We start from the raw sequence: 21518 nt of genomic DNA, 5'->3' as shown, positions 1-21518 counted from the left end.
GTTTTCCATTATCAGGCAGTTGAATAGAAAACATTACTGCCTGACGGTTATATTAATGAGGCTAAATAAAAACACAGATGGCTTCTACTAAGTGAAGGAACTGAAAGTAATGATGTGCTATCTTAAGCCACTGTCCTGCAAAATCAGGGACCAGGATAAACAGAAATCTGATTATTCTAGCTGAGCAAGAAAGACCAGATAAGCACAGCCTCTCTCTGCCTGAATTCTTGTCTGTACTAAAAAAAAAAAAAAAAAAAAAAAAAAAAAAAAGAGATTATTTTTAAAGAAGACTTTTCAATAATTTGAAGTAGTACTTGAATTTTTCTACACAAAACAGTGATTCAACACCAGTTTGGAAAACAGTCTTGAGATGAAGCTTTTTAGAAAAAATGACTGTAATAAATCGAGTCAAAGAACCTAGAGCTGTGAAATGAAATTTCAGGTGTAGGCCTTTCAGTGGACCAAAGACTGACAAAACACAAGCAAGGATGAATTATCCTTGTGTCATGGGTTTTTCCCTAGTCAATCAAAATTGTATTCAAAATAAACCAGCAGGACCTAAAAATATTTTAGCCTGATATGTGTTTCTCTCATACATCAGATTTCCTTAAAAAGAAACAACACAACAAATAAGTTTGTATAAATTTATGAAGGTTCAATAGTTTCAGATAGTTCCATTTTGAAATGAACACAGTTAATCAGAACTTTAAAATAAAAAAATAAAATTAAAATAATATATAAAAATAAATAAGTTTTCATTTGTTTATAAACTCTCATGTATGTAAAATGATTGAAAATTTATATCAAAATGCATCTGATTATTACTGATATTAGCTGTGATTATGCAAAAGATTAATATCTTTTGCCTTAGCTCGGAGTTTGACACTGAAAGCAGTCTATTATACCAAATGTACAACGTCATTCATCCACGTGTCTCTTAAGACTATAATTTAGAAATTACAAAAATGAAAGCCAAAATTATTCTCTTAATAAGGTACTTTTTTTTTGCAAAACTTTAAGTAATTTTACTAGTTTCTCTGTGTGTTTGTGTTGGTTATGTATGTAGCTCTGATATTGCTGCTAAATTTTTTTCTTCTGCAAGATCTCACCTTTTAGAGTACTGAAAAGACCTCTAAAAAAAGGTTTATTTAAAGGAAAAGAATGTTACATTTGTTTCTGAAACCACAGTCCCTACTGGACTTTTTCCTTGGTGGATGAATTTCCAACCATTTCAATACCAAGGAGTCAAAGAAATTATTGAACAGAAAAGTAGTCATAATTGCAAATTATTAGTCTATCCTTTAGGATTTTTCTATATAATTTCTTTTTATAGGACTTAGTCCAAACTAGATTTAAAATTCCTTAGGTGCAGGACTCTTTCCAATTGCAGATTAATAGAGGTTCATTTCAACATTTTTCATTATATTCTAACTGATCTTTTTTTTCAACTTCATCCAGTTATCTGTTTTTATACACCCTGTAGACATAGTAAATAATTTTCCCTGTTTCTCCAGGTACCATTCAAATAACAGTAAATGGTTGCAGCTTGAATTTAGTCAAATTTACTTTTTATTTTTTAAATCTTGGCACACACTCACACATTTAACAATGCATCTCTTTATTCTTCATTAAGATCTCAAATGCAAAAGAGGCAGAGGAGAGACACGTGGGGGTAGGTGGGGACCCTCAAAGATTGCTGATACTCAAGAAATAACTGTGTTGCACTTGTCTCCGGATGAACAAAGCCTCCTCTGCAGGTTGCAGTTGGGAAGAGTGTCCTGCTTTCAACAAGTGGGATGAGTGGCAACAAAAATCACATATCCCCTGAGCATTCAGCTGCTTGAGACAGCAACAGCTTCCAAATGAATCTTTGCTTTGGGTCTTTTTCTTCACGTTCTTTAAAGAGAGGTTAGCTGAAAATTTTCCTCTGATCTCTTCCTTGTTCATAATTTAATTTTTAAAGTTGTCACCACCCAAGCTGGTTCTAGGTGATTTAGGTGATAATTTCTGTATTGGAGTCCTCTCTATGTTACTCTGTTATACTCTGGAGTGGAATCCTCTCTGTGTTACTCTCTTATACAATCTCGAAAGCCAGCCTTCTGTTTTAAGAGTTGGCAGGAACCACTCCCAGTGCACACATTTGGCCAATAGAGCTCAAAATGCCATGCCTTATCCATGTCCATAATAAAAGACTATCCAAGTAATAATGTGGAATGTGAAGTTCTTCCTCTTATTGGTGATCAAGAAAGCAACAGTTCTGTTTTGCACTTGTCAGATTAATCTTATTCTTATTTTGGCCAATATTCCTATTAACTCTCTACTACTTGCAGAGCTTCTATTGAAATGTATGGAGGGGAAAAAAAGAAAGAATCAAGGAAGGAAAAAGATATAGCTATTTCATCTGAAGTCTAGAATAATTTATGTTGCTGTACCAATTTATCAGCCTTGATCTTTGTGTAGAAATACTCCTTACATCAGTAGAAAGGGAATGAGGATAAAACATGATCCATGAAATTGTCTTTTACTTGAGAGTCTTTACACAGACTAAGTTACAGATTTTGCTATTAACATCTTTTCAACCATAATTTGGAAAAAAAAAAAAAAAAAGTAACAAAATCTAAAGCAAAGAACTTACGGCACAGGGCAAGGAAATGGCAAAAGCCCACAGACCAATGGTAAATAAGAGATAAAAATTTAACTCACTTTTCAGAGTGGATATGCATGGTTATAACAAAATTTTGTCTATTGTCTTTGATTTTACAACAGATACATACATCTGGCTATCAGATAAATTGCTACAGAAATTCTCTATTCTGTTCCTGTTTGAATGTTCTATATATGTTTAGCCACTGAAAAATAGTATCATGGACTTGAAAGAAAATTTTACTATGCTGCTTAGTTTTATAAATATTTTCCTTGAATTAATGAAGGAAAACTAGAAAGAAGAACAACACAGAGCATGCAGACCTGCTATCTTCTATGAGGCTACTGGAATATTTAAGGAAAAGTTTTGGTCTGCTAATTTTAGGCAGTGTTCTAGAGAATACTGTTCAACCTAATACAACAATTTAGCTGAAAAAAATAGTGACATAATTGGCAAAGTTACATAATAATTACAGTGCTTTAGAGTGAGCTATATTAAAGCATGACTCATCACTCAATACATAAGAAGTCACAAAACTACGTCACATCCAGCAGTGCAATTGCAGTGCAGTATAGTAGAGCTGCAGCCAAAGAACAAATTTCAAATCAGCAGTCTTTTGTTAATAAGTGGGGGAGCAGGGGAATTAATGGAAAGTATGACTATGAATTTTGTTTTACTTTAATGAATTAAACAGTGACAAGAAATACTTGTAGAATTGCAATTAAGATTTACAACCTTTTAAGAAAAATATTTAATATATGTTACTATTTCAACCTCACACATCCTTTAGTAATACTTGTAATAGTTTGCTTTATTGAGAAAGGAGAACTATGCCACTCCGCAGCTGGGGAAATGATTGGTGAGGTGGAAAAGCAATGATGGAATTTTCTGAGATAATTATATATTTTATTAGAATACTTTATCAATGACCTTTTTGAAAGAAAAGCTGTACAGTGTAACAGCAAGCATAAAACATTAAACTTCCCATTAAACATTTTGAATGATCTTCTGTAATAGCATTCACTTGAAAATAATACTTTTTAAAACTGCAGAATCTGAAAATCTTTCAATTGAATAAGCCTTGCTTGTTATGCAAAAATACATATGACTTTTATAAATTTCCTATCTATTAATACCTTCCTTGACAATAAACTAAGCCCCAGCTAAAGATATTATTCAACAGCAAGATTATACATCATTAGAAAAGTTACAATGATAAGTTTTTTCTATTAAAAATGTGATGGTTTGTACTTACCAGGTGTAAAATTATACCGAGCAGAAAACCCAATAGATTCCAGTTCAGCATCAGCAAAAAATTTAATCCACAGGAACCTGCCACTGGATTTTATCATAGGTGGATTTTGCTGTCCACAGAAACGTCCAAGGATTGGGGAAAAGCCAAAAGGTCCATCTCGTACTTCTATGTGGTCAAATTTACACTCCCAAGAAGGCTCTATGGAATATTTTTCATCAAAGTGTAGTTCAATGCATTGTCTAGGAGCAGCTAGAGACAAAAAAAGAAAATGATCTTATTATTTTCTAACCCAAGACCCTTCAAAACTAAAGTAAAACTGAAGAAAATCAAACATTTTGATTTTGTATGGATCCTAAAATTTTGTTTGAAAACCTGCTTGAAAATTAGTACATCTGTATTTTTTATAGATTTCACACTGTCAGGTTATTTGTTTTGTTTAATTGTTTAATTTGTTTAATTGTTATCCTTTAAAAAAAGTATTCTTGGCAGCAGTTCTTAGTAAAGCTAAGAGAGAGATATCTATGATGAACAGAAAAATATAGCCAGGAAAAATTTCTTCAAATATAAAATGTTTCTAAGAAATTTGCATATTTAGAAAAATACTTGTTTATTGTATTTAAGGGAGGGGTGTTAATCAGAATACTTGTTTTATATCTAGTACTGACAAAGATGATGAAGAAAAGTCTGATCAGAACTGTGCTACAGTAAGAATAGATTATGTTCCTATATGTACTTCAGTCAATGACAAACTGGAGTGTAATTGCATACACTCAGAATAACATCTCATTAGAAACATAAGAATAAATGCAGTGAATTCTCACTAAAGAAAGAACTAGATAAGGATTATAACAGAAGTGTAAATTATGTACTGAAAATCTTGAAGGAACTTCATAGTGGCCACTTAATTAGACATTTTAAAGAAAATCCGTCTTTAATGATAAGTACTAAGTCTAGAGACTGTCGGAACGATCTCTAAAACAAATACTTCCTGGCGTCTCCTGTATAGCAAAAAAAAGTAACTAGTAGAAATACAGTATTTTCTTAAAATGAGGGAAAAAAAACATGGTTTCACCAATATATTTTATCAGAGGCAACCTCCTAGACGTGCACTGTTTTCTATGCTTAATCCTGGCCATAGCAAAAACTGTGCCTTCTGTGTCTAGAGCATGGTGTACTGGAGCCTTTTGCTGACAAAGCCTTCTGCTAAGACAAGGATTTGTTGCGTCATTGCCTTCTGTGCCTCTCATGGGATCATGTCCTAAACTTTACACATATCAAAAGAGGTTTATATTACCATGAGCTTTGCCAGAGTTACCATTCTTTTCACATGCAAATATGGAAGATCAAGCTCCATGCCAAGTTACTAGCATGGAAACTGCTGCCACTCCAGGAGTCAGTATCTCTGCATTTATTTTCTCAAGAGTTATAAGAAAACTGTCAGTATTACAAGAACAAGGATCTTGTTTGGATTCTGAAATGTTTTAAAATGAAGCTTCTGGTATGAACTCATTACTCACATAAGACAATTTAAAATTAACTGAGTAAGAAGATATCAGGCAAATTTTGAAATCTTTACTTAAAGAGCACAAAGTCAGATCCCTCTTACAACTATTTCATGTAAATAAATACAGCCTCATTTTATAAGACGCATTTAAGAAGTTAATAAAAAACCTTATTTGAACAGAAAGATTATTTTAACAGCTTTACTTACAATGTTAATATAATTGGATGATTGATATTTGATGAAACATTTAATTTAACATAAGAAAGAAATGTTAATATAATTGGATGATTGATATTTGATGAAACATTTAATTTAACATAAGAAAGAAACTTTTTCTCCTGTTCTTAATTTGAAGACATTCACACTCAGGGAAATATTAGTGACTTGTCATTATTTACAGGAAATTTGTGATCTTTTTGCTCATATAAATTCAATAGAAAAAGCAAAGGTCAATGTTTTACATATAATTGCATGAAATTCAAGTCTATGGAAAAGAAACTACTTTGAAAGTATACAAAAATTTACAAAACTAAGGTCAGATAATAAAGCTTATAAAGGAGATCATAGAGATGTTATCCTTGGTGAGGTTTGAAGACTAAAGTAAACCTTTTTAGATTATATTAAAAGATTGAATACCTGGAAGACATCATCAATTAATTTTCTTCAGATGTTTTTATCCTTGACTTTACACTTTTATAAAAATTATTGATTTAAACTCAACTAAGCAATGCTAGGACAGAAGAGAGCAACCAGCAGCTTTCAACTTGGGATTATATTCTGCATGCTCTTATACCATTTAAGGAAATTTGTTGAGAGCTGTTCATCATCCACCTCAGGACCACAGTCAGGTATCAGAAAATCTATCCTGACAACATTTTAGGTAATCTTAAGAATGCTCGTCATAGCTTGAAAATCTTTACACATTCATGACTCCAGTGTTATGCTATTAACCTGTCTAGAGCTTTATTATTATGTTTTAATGTCACAAAGTAGATATGAAGATCGATTCTCCTAGTACTGTTAGTGACATACAGCAGCTGTGCTTCTTGCAGCCACAAAGTGGTTATTTCAACAATGGCTTATGCCACTATCACAACATATTTATTCTTGAAAAACTTTATTTTCTGCTGCCTTATTTCATACCAAGAAGAGGGTTACAAGTGCTGGCCCATAGTTAAATCCTTAATAGGTCTTCTTTGTATCCAAGACTCATGTAAGGTTAAAAATGGCCACGAGTCTCTCTCAGAGTTCAGTCATTTGACATGATTTTTGGTGTTGAAAAGGAGCCCTAGAGCCAGCTATAGCCTTGCTATGGGAGGCTCTAAAGTAAAAGGAAAGATTATGGACAAATAAAAACCAGGTCTACAGAGTTACATATGAGAGCTATTGGCTGGGTGATGAATGACCTGAGAAAAAACAAAATTTCTACAATAATCTCCATTGTAGCTTTCTCAATCTCATACCGCCAACCAGTTTTATGACCAGAATATTTCTATAGTTTACACTATTCTGTTTTTATTTATTTTTCAACAAACTTAAGTTGAGGCTTTTCCTAGTGAAGTTCAGATCTTGCTAGAGGATAAGAGAGAATAACATCAGCTCAAGGAGAGCTGAAGTTTCCACTTTTCCCTGAAGGTCCCGTGAGTAGAGGCTATTTCACTTTAAGAATGAATCACTGAATATTCATTATCAGCACTTTTCCACTGGGGATATAAAAAAAAGGCTGGGGATTGAGTTTGAGGGCTGGACCACTGCCTGTTCATACTCCTTAAATGTAAAGTCATGTTCTGGCATCGTTTTGGCCATGCCACTAGGAACATTTCATTTTTCTGTAACTGTGTGTAACTCCACGGTGCAACTCACACATCCATGACCTTTTCATCAGATGCTTTTGAATGTTTTTCTTCTTGTGCTTCATATTTAATAGCTAAATGTTTGTTTGCAGTAATCTACATATGACATAAAGTTAATCAAAACTCCCTAGATATGACCATAAGGGATGAAAACAGATAATCCAAATTCCCAACTTTAAGTTACTTTTAGCAAAAATCGTATAATTTCACATGTATGCTCTGGCTTTAATAAGGGGTTTCTTTACTAAACGTAAGGTAGAACAAGCAGCTATTGTTTAAATACACATCTTGTGCCACAGCTTTTGCAACAAAGGGTGTGTAAATGAGGTCACAGTAAAATTTACAGAAAATAAACTGCAAGTCCAGAATAGCCATTAATAATAGTGTGTGTGTGTACCTACAGAAATATAAAGCAAAAAAATCCAGAATATGCAAATCTTCCAGACTGGATTGGCATCTGGCCATCTAATCAGAAAAGGAGGGATGGAGTGGTTATTTCTGGTATCCTAATTCACAGGTAAAGTCCATTCACATCTTCAGAGCTTCTGTAGCTACGATATCAGGAAAAGTTGCTGCCCACTCCAAATAAAATATATCGAATAATATACTGTCTCATAAAATTGCTTAATTTCAAATGTCATAACTTTCATATTTAATTTCCAATTGTCTTTCTTCAAAACATGTTTAGAACTATTGAAAGGCCTACTTAATGTTTGCATGTCTTGTCATATTTTTCAACTAATTATCTTACACAAGTGCTGTTTCAAGATTTTACATCCAATGAGAAAAAAAAGTCATTGGGTTCCAGTTTGCAGTAGAACAGTTGCAGCAAAACTACAGAATTAAGGTTTTAATTCTGATCAGCCTCTAAGTATGTGTAGTGACAGCTGAAGTTAAGTGAAAAAAATCTGTTTCCATTTGCCACACTGCATGAAAATGAGAAACAACTCAACACCTACTGCCATCTCTATGAGCTGTTAACCTACTAATATTTTCAATAATCCTCATTCCTTCTGGTTATCCTGCTATTATTGATAAGGAAACCACATTTATCTTCATTTGAAAATAGTGTTCTTTCATTGTTTTGGTGAAAATTTTTTGAACACAAAAATCACTGTGAAATACAAAAGAGCTTTGAGCAGAGGCTTTTCATTTGGTGATAACATGACAATTTTCTAATGCCTGTGAAATAAGAAAGAGTTTAATGGTCTTTTGTGAGAACGTGAGACCTTCAAAAGTGGTAACTCAATACGTTCATAAACTTGTAAAGTGGAAGATATAATTTATATCTCCATAAAGCAATTCTAGTCCATAACTATATTTATAAATAAGCACTTAATTATTAAAAGCAGAAGAGTGGTTAAAATTTTACAGGTATTTCACTTACAAGATTGTTAAACTGATTCTCAAGGTATAGTGTGTATAGTATGACTATCCCACTCCCCAAATATTTTAATGCAAATAAAAGCCTTTACTTCTACAAAATCTCCTGTGCAAATTTCCTTTTGCAGCACACATGCCAAATGTTCTGCAGTCTGGCAAAGGCTATTGCTGTCACTGCTGTGATTGTTCTGGGCAGCTGTGAATTTTGTCAGGTTAGAATTATGAATATGCAAAATAAGGGTGAAATTTGGCCAATTTTTCTCAGCTCATTATCTATGTTTTCTATATGCCAACTAAGATTGAAATGAAAAAAAAAAAAGAAAAAAAAGGAAAAGCAAACAAAAAGAAAAAATTCTTATTGCATTTTGAAAGGCAGATGGGATTCATCAGAAGTTCCTTGGGGAGTTGTATCCCCCTCTTCCAAGCCTCACATGTGACACTCTTCTGTAGCATAACAATTTTTGTACAGAGGCCGTGATTTCTAGATGACTTAGAGGATTTCTTTTAGAAAGGCATTCAACCTGCACTTTAAGATTCCTAGTTGTCCCAAGAGTTCATTATTGTTTTAATAAATCAGAATTTTAAAAAAAAGAGAGAGAGAGCAAATGCAGAATAATATAAAAAACTTCAAACTGTTTGATTTGTTTATGCCTTTATGTCTTTGACTGCTAAGATAGAAGGCTCTGCAGTCAGGAATCTCCTTTTCTTTCAGAAATTCAGAGTCTATGATCATGGCAACCTTTGCCAGTTCCTTTACTTCACCAAAATAATTTTGACATGATAAAAAGATTGCATACACAAAAGTTGAGCTACATTGGGAAGGAAAAAATTTGAGATGAAATTCAACTGCTTACAACACACTACAAGCTGGAGTCCTCAGTGAAGACTACTGAAATCACTAGGAATTTTGTTTGAATTTGCCCTAAGACTATGTTTGACAGCAAATAAATGAAGGAATGAATGCAAGCAGCCAGAAAAGAACCTAGTGATTCATATATACATTTATACTCACATCATACAGCTTTCAGTTTGTTATCTACAGTCCTGGTAGTCTGAATTCCCTGAGACATACAATGGGGAGATAGTGATGGGAGGATTATATTATAGACCACATCAACAGTCCCTCTAGTTTGGTGCTTGGCATTTAACAAGATTCAGAAGCTGTCCAAGCATATGGAAATTTCAATACTAAATATAGAAATAAAATGCATAAAGAGATATTTCTGTCTTACTCTAAAATATTTATTTCTTCCATTAGTCATGATTATACACAATTTCTATAGATTGCTATTGAATAGCAAAGACATTGCTGTCAGTATTTTTTTTTTAATCCTTTACTATCAGTGCCTCATGACAATGAGTTTCACGGAATATAAAAGGGGGATAAGTTGCTACTTGGTAGACTTCTTTATCATTTTTGTCATTTTATATGTTGCAAAAAGAATAAATATGGACAAATAATTTATTCTAATTACACAAAGATTTTGTTGACATGTTCTTTTGCATTTTTTTAAAAATCTGCCACATTTTAAAATATTATTGCTCAGACATCTTCCTAAATCTCTGTTTATTTTTATGACATTTTCCAGACAGACTCGACTATTCCTGATTTTTGTAGAAGACAGAAATAGACATGGGGAGATCAGAGCTGAAAATGTTGTGCAATGCCTATGGTTCATTGTGGGTTTTAAAATGACCAGCTGCAATCCAAACTTTTATTAGGCTGGGTGGGAAGAAGAAAATATCCATGCCATGAAAAACTTGTGTTCAACTGGATTTTATAAGATTGAAATTTCCAATAAATTATAACAAGATATCTGTTGAATTTACTCTTTTTTTTATACATTGCTCTAAACTTGTCCATGTGGAATTTCATCTTCGTCATAGAAGTGGGTTGATTAAATCTTTCCTTTGTAAATTGTCCTTTGGCATTTCCATTTTTAGATATTTTAAATCACTTTATTTTGCAGTCTTTCAGCATATTAACTATATTTTTGTATAGTTATTACATTTTATATTATATATATATATATATATATATATATATATAAAATATATATTTTTGTACTTAATTACTCTAATAAAGACAAAAGTCTTTACCATATTGGGCTTTACTTTCTTACTGTGAGGAAGAACATCTCATGACCTGAGATGTGGGACTAAATTTTACAAAAAATGGTGAGGTATTTTCTGTACTATTTCACTTTAATGATAAAACATCCTGTGTTTCAGATTTTTGAAGACAAAACAAGCTTGCTTCTTCCCAGTCTCACATAGTGTTAGATAATTTGATCAATATATGCAAAAAAACCTGGGTCTAGCAACATAAGTGTAACTGGAAAAAAATCATGCCACGTTATACATTTTGAACCTATACATTTATCTTCTTCAGAAAAATTATTAATTTAAACCAACTATTAAACTATGCTGTAACTTAAATATTTACCATATTTCTGCTTAAATTTGAGACATATACAGACTAGCATAAATTTTATTTTAAGCGTTTGTTTGACTACATTATTTATAATCACCTCTTCTGACTTCATTCAAGTTATCTAGGACCAAAGTGGAATTCAGTCATTTTGCCATGACTTTTGACTTTCTAAAAGTGCATAGTGTTTGTGGGTCTAGAACAGTTCATTCAATTTAAATCAGCTATATATCTTTGGAAATATATCTTCGTACTACCTGCATCTTTCATAAAATACTTATTTCTGTAATTCCTTGTTCCAGCATTAAATAATTAATAATTCTCTAAATGAAGCATGGATAGAAGACCATCACTGTTTTATTTTACATGTATTCACAACTCATGAAAGAAGTTTTTTGATTCCAGGGATTTACTATACAGTACCTGATTCATCTTTTCAGAGCTCTGAGGGGATCTAAACTCTATTACTTTCCACAGATCCATTATTACAACAATCTCTCCAACATATATTGTACTAAGACTAATGAAAAGAAACCACATTGTTTGTAATACACCTTTAGCCTTTCCTACATCACTTCCATGCCTGCAATTACATACACTTTAAAAAGTAAGTTTTAGAGATGCTTTTTGCTAATATTTATTATCTTCTATTTTTGTAGGTTGCATTTATTTCATTTTCATTTCTTATGAACAAGAGGATGGAAAATAATTTTAGCACTCACTATATGGATATTTTCTGTATGACTTCTTTTACTGTACTTTGCCAGCTAAGCTTGTCATCCCTGGTTCAGTTACAGTAAGTTTAAAATGTCTTCATGAAAGTCAAAAGCATTGTTGTTTCCTATGTTCACTTTTACTACTAATTTTAAAATACTCTTTCTTCTGTCACATTACATTTTAGGCTCTATTCATTTTCTAAATATCCTGAAATAAATTGTACTGTTTATTGCTGGGTCTCACACACCACCTTAACTAATTTATGAGTTATATCAAAAAAGAAATCCAGAGGTTATCTAAATATTTTGTCTTGAAAAGATTAATTACCGTGACTACCTACTCTTCACATATAATAAAACCTATTCTTTTTAATACAGTTGATGGTAAAATATAAAGATTCTTCTTTTGGTCACCTTCTATAATGTAGACACACTCTCTGTCCGGAGGATACTTGTTGGGGTAATTTGGAGAAGTGAAGATGCCTCCTTCTGCATATTTTGTCCAAGTTCCACACTGCACTGGTCTCTGTCCTTCGGACACAGTTTGCTTTTCTGTGAAATGATGATATTAAAGCATTATATAATTAGCACAAAAATTATTATGTCCATGTGACACTTACAACTCTCTAACAGGATAAATACAACAGCCCCTTTTCTGTCAGGAGCCTCAAGCTTTTATCTGTTGAGACTGAATATGATAATTGATCTAGGGGAAAAGAAGGCTGTTTTTTAGGGGTACAAACATGTAATTCTTACTCAAAATATTTTTTTTAAAGCAGAGGAAAGGGGAAAAATAAATTTGCATTGCTTTTAAAGGAAAGCACATTCCTTCTAAGGAAAGCACATGCTTGAGAATTGGAAGGCATGAATTTCCCACTCATACATCTCAAGAAGCTCAAGCATGTGCTCTATCAGCAAGCTTCATGCCATAATACAGGAATATATCAGTCACAAAACCAAGGAACTAACACAGAGAATTATGATCATATAGAGAAGTTGTTTTAAATCTTTGTCATATTTAGTCTATATTCACTGGACAGAGGTAGACAGGGGAATTCCTGGAATCTGGTTCATAGATTATTTTTCTCTCAGTTTGCTGTAAAATTAATAAATAGCTCTGAGGCCAGGAATCACCACCCAGAACTTTCCTTCTCCTAAGTGAATCCTCAGAGAGCAGAGTCTTTCTTCCTAGCCCTGAGTCTCTTGCATTTCTTTCTGCTCTCTGGCAGAGAGACTGGAGTCAAAGGTTTGGGCCAACTCAAGCTGAACAATATCAGGAATCCCTTTCTAAGCATCTTGCTTTGACAAGTAGGCTAAAATGAGATGGATTCTTCAGAAGGGAATATATCTAGGCTGCTATTAAAAGGAAGGATAGTAGGTTCTAGACTGGTATTTCTCTGAATGAGGTATTTAATAATCAAAGAGCTGTCCCATATAACTTAAGCCCCTGGTGCGTGAGGTGTTTGAGGCTCCCTCTTAGTGTCAATGGATGAAAACAAGCAGTTTCCAAGGATGATATTAACCATCTGAGATCTGACTTATACTCTGCAAGCATTTCTTTTTCACCCTGGTCAGTATCCAGGCAGACTATGACATGGAGCCCTATTTCCTACAATGAATTCCAGCCTGCAGGGACTGTGCATTCAGGCACAGGTTCAGACACACACTGTGCTTAGCAGCATTCCTTGCTAGGCTCTCCTCACACTAAGCATCCAAGGCTTTCAAGACTCTCTTTCTCTTCTCCCCCTGCACAAATGTACCCATGATACCAAATTTCAGGTTTTTAATTATAGTTCAACAAGAAAAAAGGTTTTAAGTGTAGGTAGCTGAGTGCCTAAACTGGACTTCCCAATTTGAAAGTGGGAGTATTTTATGGTCTTTAGTTTAGAGTCAAACTGAGTCTGATGAGCATCCCTGGATTTTTTGTGTGTATACAGGCATATGTATGCTCCAGACAAATGAACTACAAAAAATTTGAAAAATTAAGCTAAAAACTCAGATTCATATTTTGGTCTCTAATAAATTTTCTGACAAAAATGTTTGAAGTTTACATACCTGTTCCTTTTTTGGTTGCCACAGAGAAATGTAGGATGATTAGACTTGCTACAACTGAAAGAGAAATATGCATTAAATATCAGAGTGATAGTTTCTGCAATCAAATTACTTGTATTCATATATCTCACAAGAATACAAATGAAATAGCATTGCTGTAAAGAAAAAGTTTCATTTTTACTTGCATCTTTTAATTGCACGTATTGTATAAGCAAGTTTCTTCATGGCCTGTTCATGTAAGTACTTATCTTTGCAAATGTATGCAAATAAAGAGGAAATCTTCTGGGTTTAAAACAAGATCCACAGGCACTGATGTTCTCTTTTTTTTTTTTTCTTTTTCTTCAGTATTAGAGACACACATTTTTACCAATACCTATTTATATAATAATAGTTCATGTTTGTAATAAAAAAGTGGCTGCTTTTAACAGAGGGAGACTAAATTTTAGTGCCACCATATGTACTAATGTCTCTCACTGTGGCATAATAAAATTTGAAAATGAGTACTGGGAGTAGGAAAGAAGTGAAAGATTGGATTCTTCACATCCATCAAAGCATTTGCAAATCTCTAGTGAAGTAAATTATTGTGTGTGCTTAACAATCTCATTAATCTAGTTTGACTTGTCGAGAGGGTGTTAAGTTTTTGCTGCAGTGAATCTGCAGCCCACTTTGCAAACAGGTATCTGCTGTCTCCAACTGTGATAGGACAACTACACCTCTTGGAAACAAATGCAGCCTTTCTGAAATGGACTTTGACCTGGAAAAAATGACTGGGTTTCTGGGAATTTCCAAATATAACAGTCTGACTAGAAAAGGCTAATAGGCAAACCTTTAGTACAGTCATAATGAGACTATTGGAAGATCAAAGTGACTAGCAAGCTACCTGATAAAGAAATCACAAACTAATTTTCTTGTCATCATTCATATCGTCTTTGGCTATCAGGGAAAGTAGAATTGCAAGTGCAGAAGAGAAAAGATCCATCAGTTCTTGGAGTGCTTAGGGCTTTGCCCCGGCTAGTTTGGCATTAGGCCCAACCACAGTGCCCAGGCTGCACTGACCTTAAGGTGGAAATGAAGTTGCCTGCTTATTCAGAGCATTTTGGATCAGTCAGCTATCATTTTGTTGATGACTATGATGAGGAACTGATCAATTAACAAAAGTAATTGAATGGCATACTTCTTATTTTCCCTAAGAGACACCAAAGGCCACCATGAGCCCACGGTGAGTAACTGTGATCCTTTCCAAGATGGTTCTTTCAACATTTTCACCTTTTTATCACAATTTATGCATAATTTTTACCCCAAAGGAAGCCAGTCTCCATATTTCCAGTATTCTGATGGCCTTGAGATCCCTATTTCCATGTCTTTGACCTTTCCCATGTGACAGAGGGCTTGAGGCGTGGATGATGGCTGCCCTATTAAGCAGAGTAAGATTGAAGTTCTGGGAAGATGAAGGCTTGGCTGCAAATTCACTATTTCTTGGTCATGCTCACAGCCTCTAGAGACTGGCAGCACTGATAGTTAAAATTCTTGTGTGTCATGGGCATTCAGTGAGAACACTACTCCTGCTCAGATCTGAATTTTACCTAGCCATTCATGCCCTTACTCTCCCCAGGGATGAATTCTGGAAATACATGCTAGCTGGGACTCTGCCTGTCAACTCTGTCAAAATCCAAAGGCAAAGCAGGAGTCACCCCTTTACTGAGTTGCTCATTTACTTTAGCTGTGTTTCATGCAGAGATCATAATGCATCTATGCTTGTAATCTTCACCAGCCTACACCTAATTTCTCAATAGCGTAAAGTGTTCAAATAAGGAATCAGCTGCTAGCATTCCTTCTGCCCATAAATTTGTAGAAGCTAGAATAGGATAACTGAACAAACTCCATGTGAGAAGTGTTTCTTTTAGGCAATTATTACCAATGCATACCTGATTCTTACACATTCATTTCAAGCATCTTTATCTATTAGGTCTCCTCTCACTTTCTATACAGAAAAAAGTGAAGTTCAGAGAAGTAAAGAGAGTTGGTCCAAGTCACAGATCTGTTATTACCAAGATGACAAAAGCCCCACAGGTCTTTTCAGTTCCAGCTGTAACTGCTAGAAAAGAGGTCTCCAAACTACAGAGCTGTTTTCCTAAAGCACAGAGCTTTACTTAAATGTCATATCAGTATTTGCTACTAATGAGGTGTCAAAATAATCTTGATAATAAAGTCTAATAGACAAGTGGACACTAAGAAATTAAGTCTTTAAGGGTTTTGGTTTTATTCTAGATGTATAATATTGGATAGATAAAGTGAAGCACTTCTTCCATGCTATTAAAAAAAAAAAAAAAAAGAAAGAAAAAGAAAAAGAAAAAGGCTCTTGTTTTAGTGTTATTAACAGCAGCACCAAAATATGCAAGTTGCCAGAAAGTAATTAAAATTGTGGTCTTCTTGGGAAAAGCCAACACAAACACATATTATTTAAGTAGACAAGGCAGACCATTTTATTCTATGATCCCTCTGCACAAACTCACCCATGATACCCAATTTCAGGTTTGAATTTCTCACGCCTTTTTCTTTCTCAAGCCACAGAAAAATAACAGTGCTATTCAGAAGGGGGGGGGGGGAGGGGGGCAGGGGGCGGGGAACAAGACCCCAAAGACACCAACCATGGAATCTTCACTCTTTGAAAACTGTCACTTGGGAAGTGTTGGCAGCATAGCAACAATATTGACATTATCTCGGTTTGGGTATTATTTTAAAGAAGTTTCCATAAAATTTCTTGTTGCATTCTCACTGTCTTCCTCCTCCCCCTTTCCCTCCTAATCACGGGTGTAATTATAATTGTGCTTTCTAGTGCCACTCTGATTACGCATCTTTCCATCTTTTTTGGATCTGTGCATTTTTTTCATTACAAGCTGTACATTAAGTGATTTATCTCTTGGCCAGGCTTTTAGGAGGCTGTGATTTGGCACAGACGTGGCTTAGCCTGGCGAAGAGTTGTTGGACAAGCAATACCTGGTCATAGCGCTATTGTACAGGTGTGGGCGCGCAGAGAAGTGCTGGGAGGAACTAGGGCCAGTCAAGCCCCTTCAGAACAGCGGACCCTCTGCAAAACAGAGGCGGGAGAGGGAGTCCCACCTCGCACTTGAGGCCCCTAAGGTCTTGGAAGAGTAGGTGATACATTTCGGTGCCTCCTTGCTAATCCTGGTGGATTTCAGCCGAAAGCGCCGCCCCCGCCCCGCAGCTCTCCGGGATGCGCGCCCGGTGCGGCCGCCCCCGCCGCGGCTCCCGGCCCCCTCACCCTCGCCGGCCGATTCGAGCCGCAGCCGGGGTCCCACGGCGCCGCGGACGGCGGGGGCAGCTCCCTCCGCTCTCTCCCGGCGCGGCAAAAGCCACCAGACCCGTGGCGCCCAGGTGCAAGCCTCCAGCCCACGGCAGCGTGCCCCGCCGCCCGCCCCACGGCGCTGGCAGACACCGGCTCCCCTCCGGTGCACCGCAGCGCGCTGGGGAGAGGATGCGGTGTGTGTGGGGGGGAGTTCGCCCCCTCGCTGAGGCAGCCTGGGCGTCCCGTTACGCCCGGTGCGGAGGCAGCGGAGGGCAGGAGCCCGTGCGCGGCGGCGGAGCTCGGTCGGGGGTAGGGGGTGGGAAAGGGGAGATTGATACTCACTGTGAAAGAAGCTGCGCCCATGGGTCATGTCTGTTCCTTACACAAGGGGCTTCGGTCTCCACTAATTCCATTTAGATACGGGAGGACTTCCAGTGGCGGGGAGAGGATGGAAGTAGGAAAAGAAAAAGAAAAAAAAAAAAAAAAGAAAAAAGAAAAAAAAGCCCGAAGCCCCCACACACACAGCAGAGCTGAGCAGCCTTTCCTCTCCCTCGCTCTCCCTCACCGCCTTCAAATGATCACCGCCGGCTCAATCCCATCACACCCGAGCGATCACCAGCACCGCCACGAGCGGTGCATCGCGGCGGCGGCGGGCAAGGCGGCGGCGGCGGCGGCGGCGGCGGCCCGCGCATCCAGGTGCCGGCGGGCGGCGGCGGAGCGAGCCGAGCCCCTAGTCACCAGTTTCATACAGAACCAAAAGCAGATCGAAGCATTTCCTGCAGGACTCAGAGCCCAGCGACTTCCAGCCCTTCGGCTTCTTTTGATGCATTGAAGAAGGGATTAATGGGTCCGTCATCAGCTCCCTGTGCTTGCTCCTCTGAAGGGGTGGGGGCGGGCGGGAGGGAACCCAAAGAGGAGGGGTGGGGTAGAGAAAGATTTACCAAATAGGGGATTTAGTCATATTTGTGTGCAATGAGAACCTTATTAGAGAAGAAATCCTTTAAAATAGAATAAATCCATTTTTGCAAAACCCTCTCCCTGCGCATAACATAGTATCAAGTGGTAGCGGCGGCAAGAGGCTGAAAACACATTGCACGGTCTGAAATCCCCTTGAGAATGGATGGAGCGAGAAAGAGATGGATGAGGATAGATGCCCCCTTCACTTCTCCAGTCCAGGGCGAGAAGCAGAAGAAAACCGTGGAGACTCTTCCATTCATTCAGTGGAGGGGAAGGGGAAGGGGAAGAGGGGGAAGGACGGGAGGGCGGCGGTGGTAGGAATGGAATAATTTCAAAACTGGGAAAGGAAGGGCAAGAGGAGAGGGATCGCTTCCCCTCTCCTAACCAGATCATGGATCAGACAAAATGCTCATGAGTTCCTTCTTGACCTGCACCTGCCAAAGGGAAATGGAAAAGATTTTCCCCCTTGAGTGGCGACTTCTTACTCCACACACCCACACCCACGCAGGCACAAAGACACGCACACACACGCACAAAAGGGAGCAATAAAAGTTTATCTGCTAATCCTCCGGCCAAAGATACAATGATTACCTCTTCCAATCAGCCCAGAGACGACAGCAAAATCTCTTCCTTTCTCGCCCGCCCTCTCCCCGCGTATAGGACTTATCTTCCTCCCCAGCTACAGCCCACCCCAAACACCCGTCCCTTTGACGAGATTGAGGAGGGCTAATGGTCAGAGCGGGAAGGGAAAGGGGGAAGAATACAGTAGAGAAAATCTATTATTAATAAGAATCTTGAGGGAGCCTCAAATGGTCTCAATGGAAAACAAGAGGAGAGGAAGAATGGATGAAGAGAAAGGGCTGTGTCCCCTCTTGGCCTCGGGAGCCGGCCCTGCAGAGCCGCGGCAGCTGGCACCTCTGACTCCCGCAGCGCCGCGGCCCCGGTACTCCCGGCCCGGGCGAGGGGAGAGCGGCAAGAAAGGACAGGGAGCGAAGCGCACGGCTGGGGCGGCGGGGAGGGACGAGAGAAGGGAAGATTTGTGTCACAGAAGTGCAGAGGGAACAGGATGGGATCCCCCGGCTCCTCTGCACCGCTGTCGCGGCGTCCAGGCTGGGGAATAGCCGGCGTGGGAAAGCTGCCGACCTCCGCGGGGATGGGGGCAGAGCCAGGCGACCCGGGACACCCGCAGCCCCTGCCTCGGGCTCCCCACGCCGCAGCAGCATCTCGGAGGCGGGGTCGGCGCCGCTCCTCCTTGCCCGCACCTGATGCTCGCGCCGTTTGCAGCAGGAAAAGTGTGTCTGGAAGCGCAGCTGGGGCAAGGGGAGGAGGTGGGTGTTGGGAAGGAGGCTGTAAATCAATTAAAAATGAAATGCAGCCCGGCATCCTGCTTTGCGCGGATGCAGAAAAGCGCGGGCGGGGGTGCGCGCAGGTCGGACGGCACCGATGGCTGCGCGCCGGCGGCTCCGCGGTCTGTCCCGCACCCCGGGGTCTGCCGGCGACATGGGGGCAGTGTTAGCGTAGGTAGGAGGCCTATTGTCTTCAGGACACCTTTTAATGGAATGGGTACCCTTGCTGCCTTTGGGACAGCACTGAGTAGCCCAGCAGCTATTCTGGAATGTGAATGATGAGGAAGCCTGGATATTTATCTATCTATCTATCTATCTATCTATCTATCTATCTATCTATCTATCTATCTATCTATCTATCTATCTATCTATCTATCCCAGTATAGCCATGTTTTAATAAAAAGCCTTAGGAGTTTTTTTTTCAGCCGGTGGATGGTCTGCCCCATTCTCTGAAAAGAAGATTGTATCTGCCATCAGTGCTTATGATTGCAGGCAGTCAGCATATTAGAGTAAGTCTGAGGTGATCTTGGCTAGCAGGATTCACCCACTCAACCAGCCAGTCATCAGCCCAGGCAGCCTGACTGAGCACTTAAAAATCCTGCAGGGTGAGAAGGGCACAGGGTTTTGTTACAGGGCTGTGAGTAAGCTCCCTATAATAAGGAATATAGAAGATATAAGACTTTGTGAAAGCATTCACGTGTTTTGTGTAATCCATCTTGCCATTAGCAACATCAAGTTTGGAGCTGTTAATCTCAATAAACTGTCCTACTCTGCTTTCTAACCCTCTCAGCACTTTCTCTGACCTTCCTTATTCTCATCCACAATGAGTTACAGAACTTTATTTGTAGAGTAATTGAAAGACACCTGATTTATCCATAGGATAAACTTCTATACAGATGTGCAGTCTATCGTCATCAGGGAACAGCAGAGTGACAGAAAAAGGGTAGCATTGAAAACAGTCATACAAATGTTTATAGACCATCAGATGTTTCTTCTGCAGGATGATGCAGACATCCATATGGCTAAGTTTCAAGTTATAGTTACTTAAAAAAAAGGTAATAGAACAAGTAGGCACAAAACAGCTGATTTTGCTGTTCTGGGAAATGTGCTGTGTCACATCATATAACAGTGAGCTTCACATTTTTCCTTTACTGAAATAGGATGTTTTCAGTTTTAAAATTCCTAGATCTTTTATTGTCACTCATAATTTTAAGGACACCAGTACAATAGTATTGAGAAACAGAAAGTGGTACATACCAAGTGTGTTTATGCCAAAATGTAATCACTAACCATCATTATGGAGGGAGACATCCACAAAATAAATGAGGCATGACCACAATGGCCACTGAGTGTTCTCATTAGCAATGAGACCTTAAGGAGCTATCTCAGGATCTACATCACTGAATGCTAAAAGCTTATGCAAAAGTGTTTATAAGCAAGTGCCCAGGGTTTGCAATTTAGAGACTGTTCAAAATTGCTTTCTGCCTCAATAGGTATCACTTCTGTAGAGAGTCTGAAATTTTGAACTTCATACAACTGCTGAAATATTCATCACCATATTTTTTTTGGCTTTATGTCTCTTTTTGTTGAAAAATCTCTTTATGTGAGTTTTAGTAAATACTCTTTCTAGTAAATTAGTAGCTCATGCTCTTAAATGGGCAGGTCTTCCATTACCCTGGAATTCTATAGCTAAATTTTTATAAACTTAGTGTGTATTTTTATATCCCTAATTAGCAAATTGCCAGAACCTTACATTTCTACTAGGTAGTAAATTTAAAAAGAAAGAAAAGGATTGACATTTAATAAAACATGAAATGTTTTTTTTTTAAATGAGAAAGCCTAATAGCCATAAAAATTATGTCATATGGCATCTTAGTAGCATTAGGATGTCTTTGGATTTACTTGGTAAAAGTCCTATTGATTTTTAAATGAGTTTAAGGGGTTTTTTTTGTTTGTTTGTTTTGCATTTTTCTTAGAGTTATAACATTGGCTTATTTTATTATATAGAATGACAATTATGCTTTTAAATTAAAAATGTACTTTTATTAGTTCTATATTGGTTGTCAGCTG

At 37.6% G+C, this 21518-nt stretch overlaps 1 protein-coding gene across 5 annotated transcripts in view; it reads right to left on the bottom strand.

Moving 5' to 3' along the window:
- NETO1 (neuropilin and tolloid like 1) overlaps positions 1 to 18047 on the bottom strand; it is a 78782-nt gene extending 60735 nt beyond the window's left edge. For 4 of the 5 annotated variants that reach the window (XR_012054064.1, XM_072924467.1, XM_030265910.4 and 1 more), the window contains exons 1-4: positions 17488 to 18044; positions 13842 to 13895; positions 12201 to 12338; positions 3900 to 4148 (exon numbers count right to left, since the gene is read on the bottom strand). Coding sequence is in view for 3 of the 5 variants with exons in the window: in XM_072924467.1 (XP_072780568.1) it covers positions 3900 to 4148; positions 12201 to 12338; positions 13842 to 13895; positions 17488 to 17515 (469 nt within the window). In the remaining 2 variants the exon portion in view is untranslated. Of the gene's footprint in view, positions 1 to 3899; positions 4149 to 12200; positions 12339 to 13841; positions 13896 to 17487 lie in introns of all 5 variants that reach the window. The other variant, XR_012054065.1, reaches the window with a different exon arrangement.
- Between the last annotated feature and the right edge of the window lie 3471 nt (positions 18048 to 21518).

Source organism: Taeniopygia guttata, chromosome 2 (assembly GCF_048771995.1).
Source record: "Taeniopygia guttata chromosome 2, bTaeGut7.mat, whole genome shotgun sequence".
Classification (NCBI taxonomy): Eukaryota; Metazoa; Chordata; class Aves; order Passeriformes; family Estrildidae; genus Taeniopygia; species Taeniopygia guttata.
Note: the sequence above shows the minus strand (reverse complement) of the source record. Positions and strands in the feature narration are given on the sequence as shown.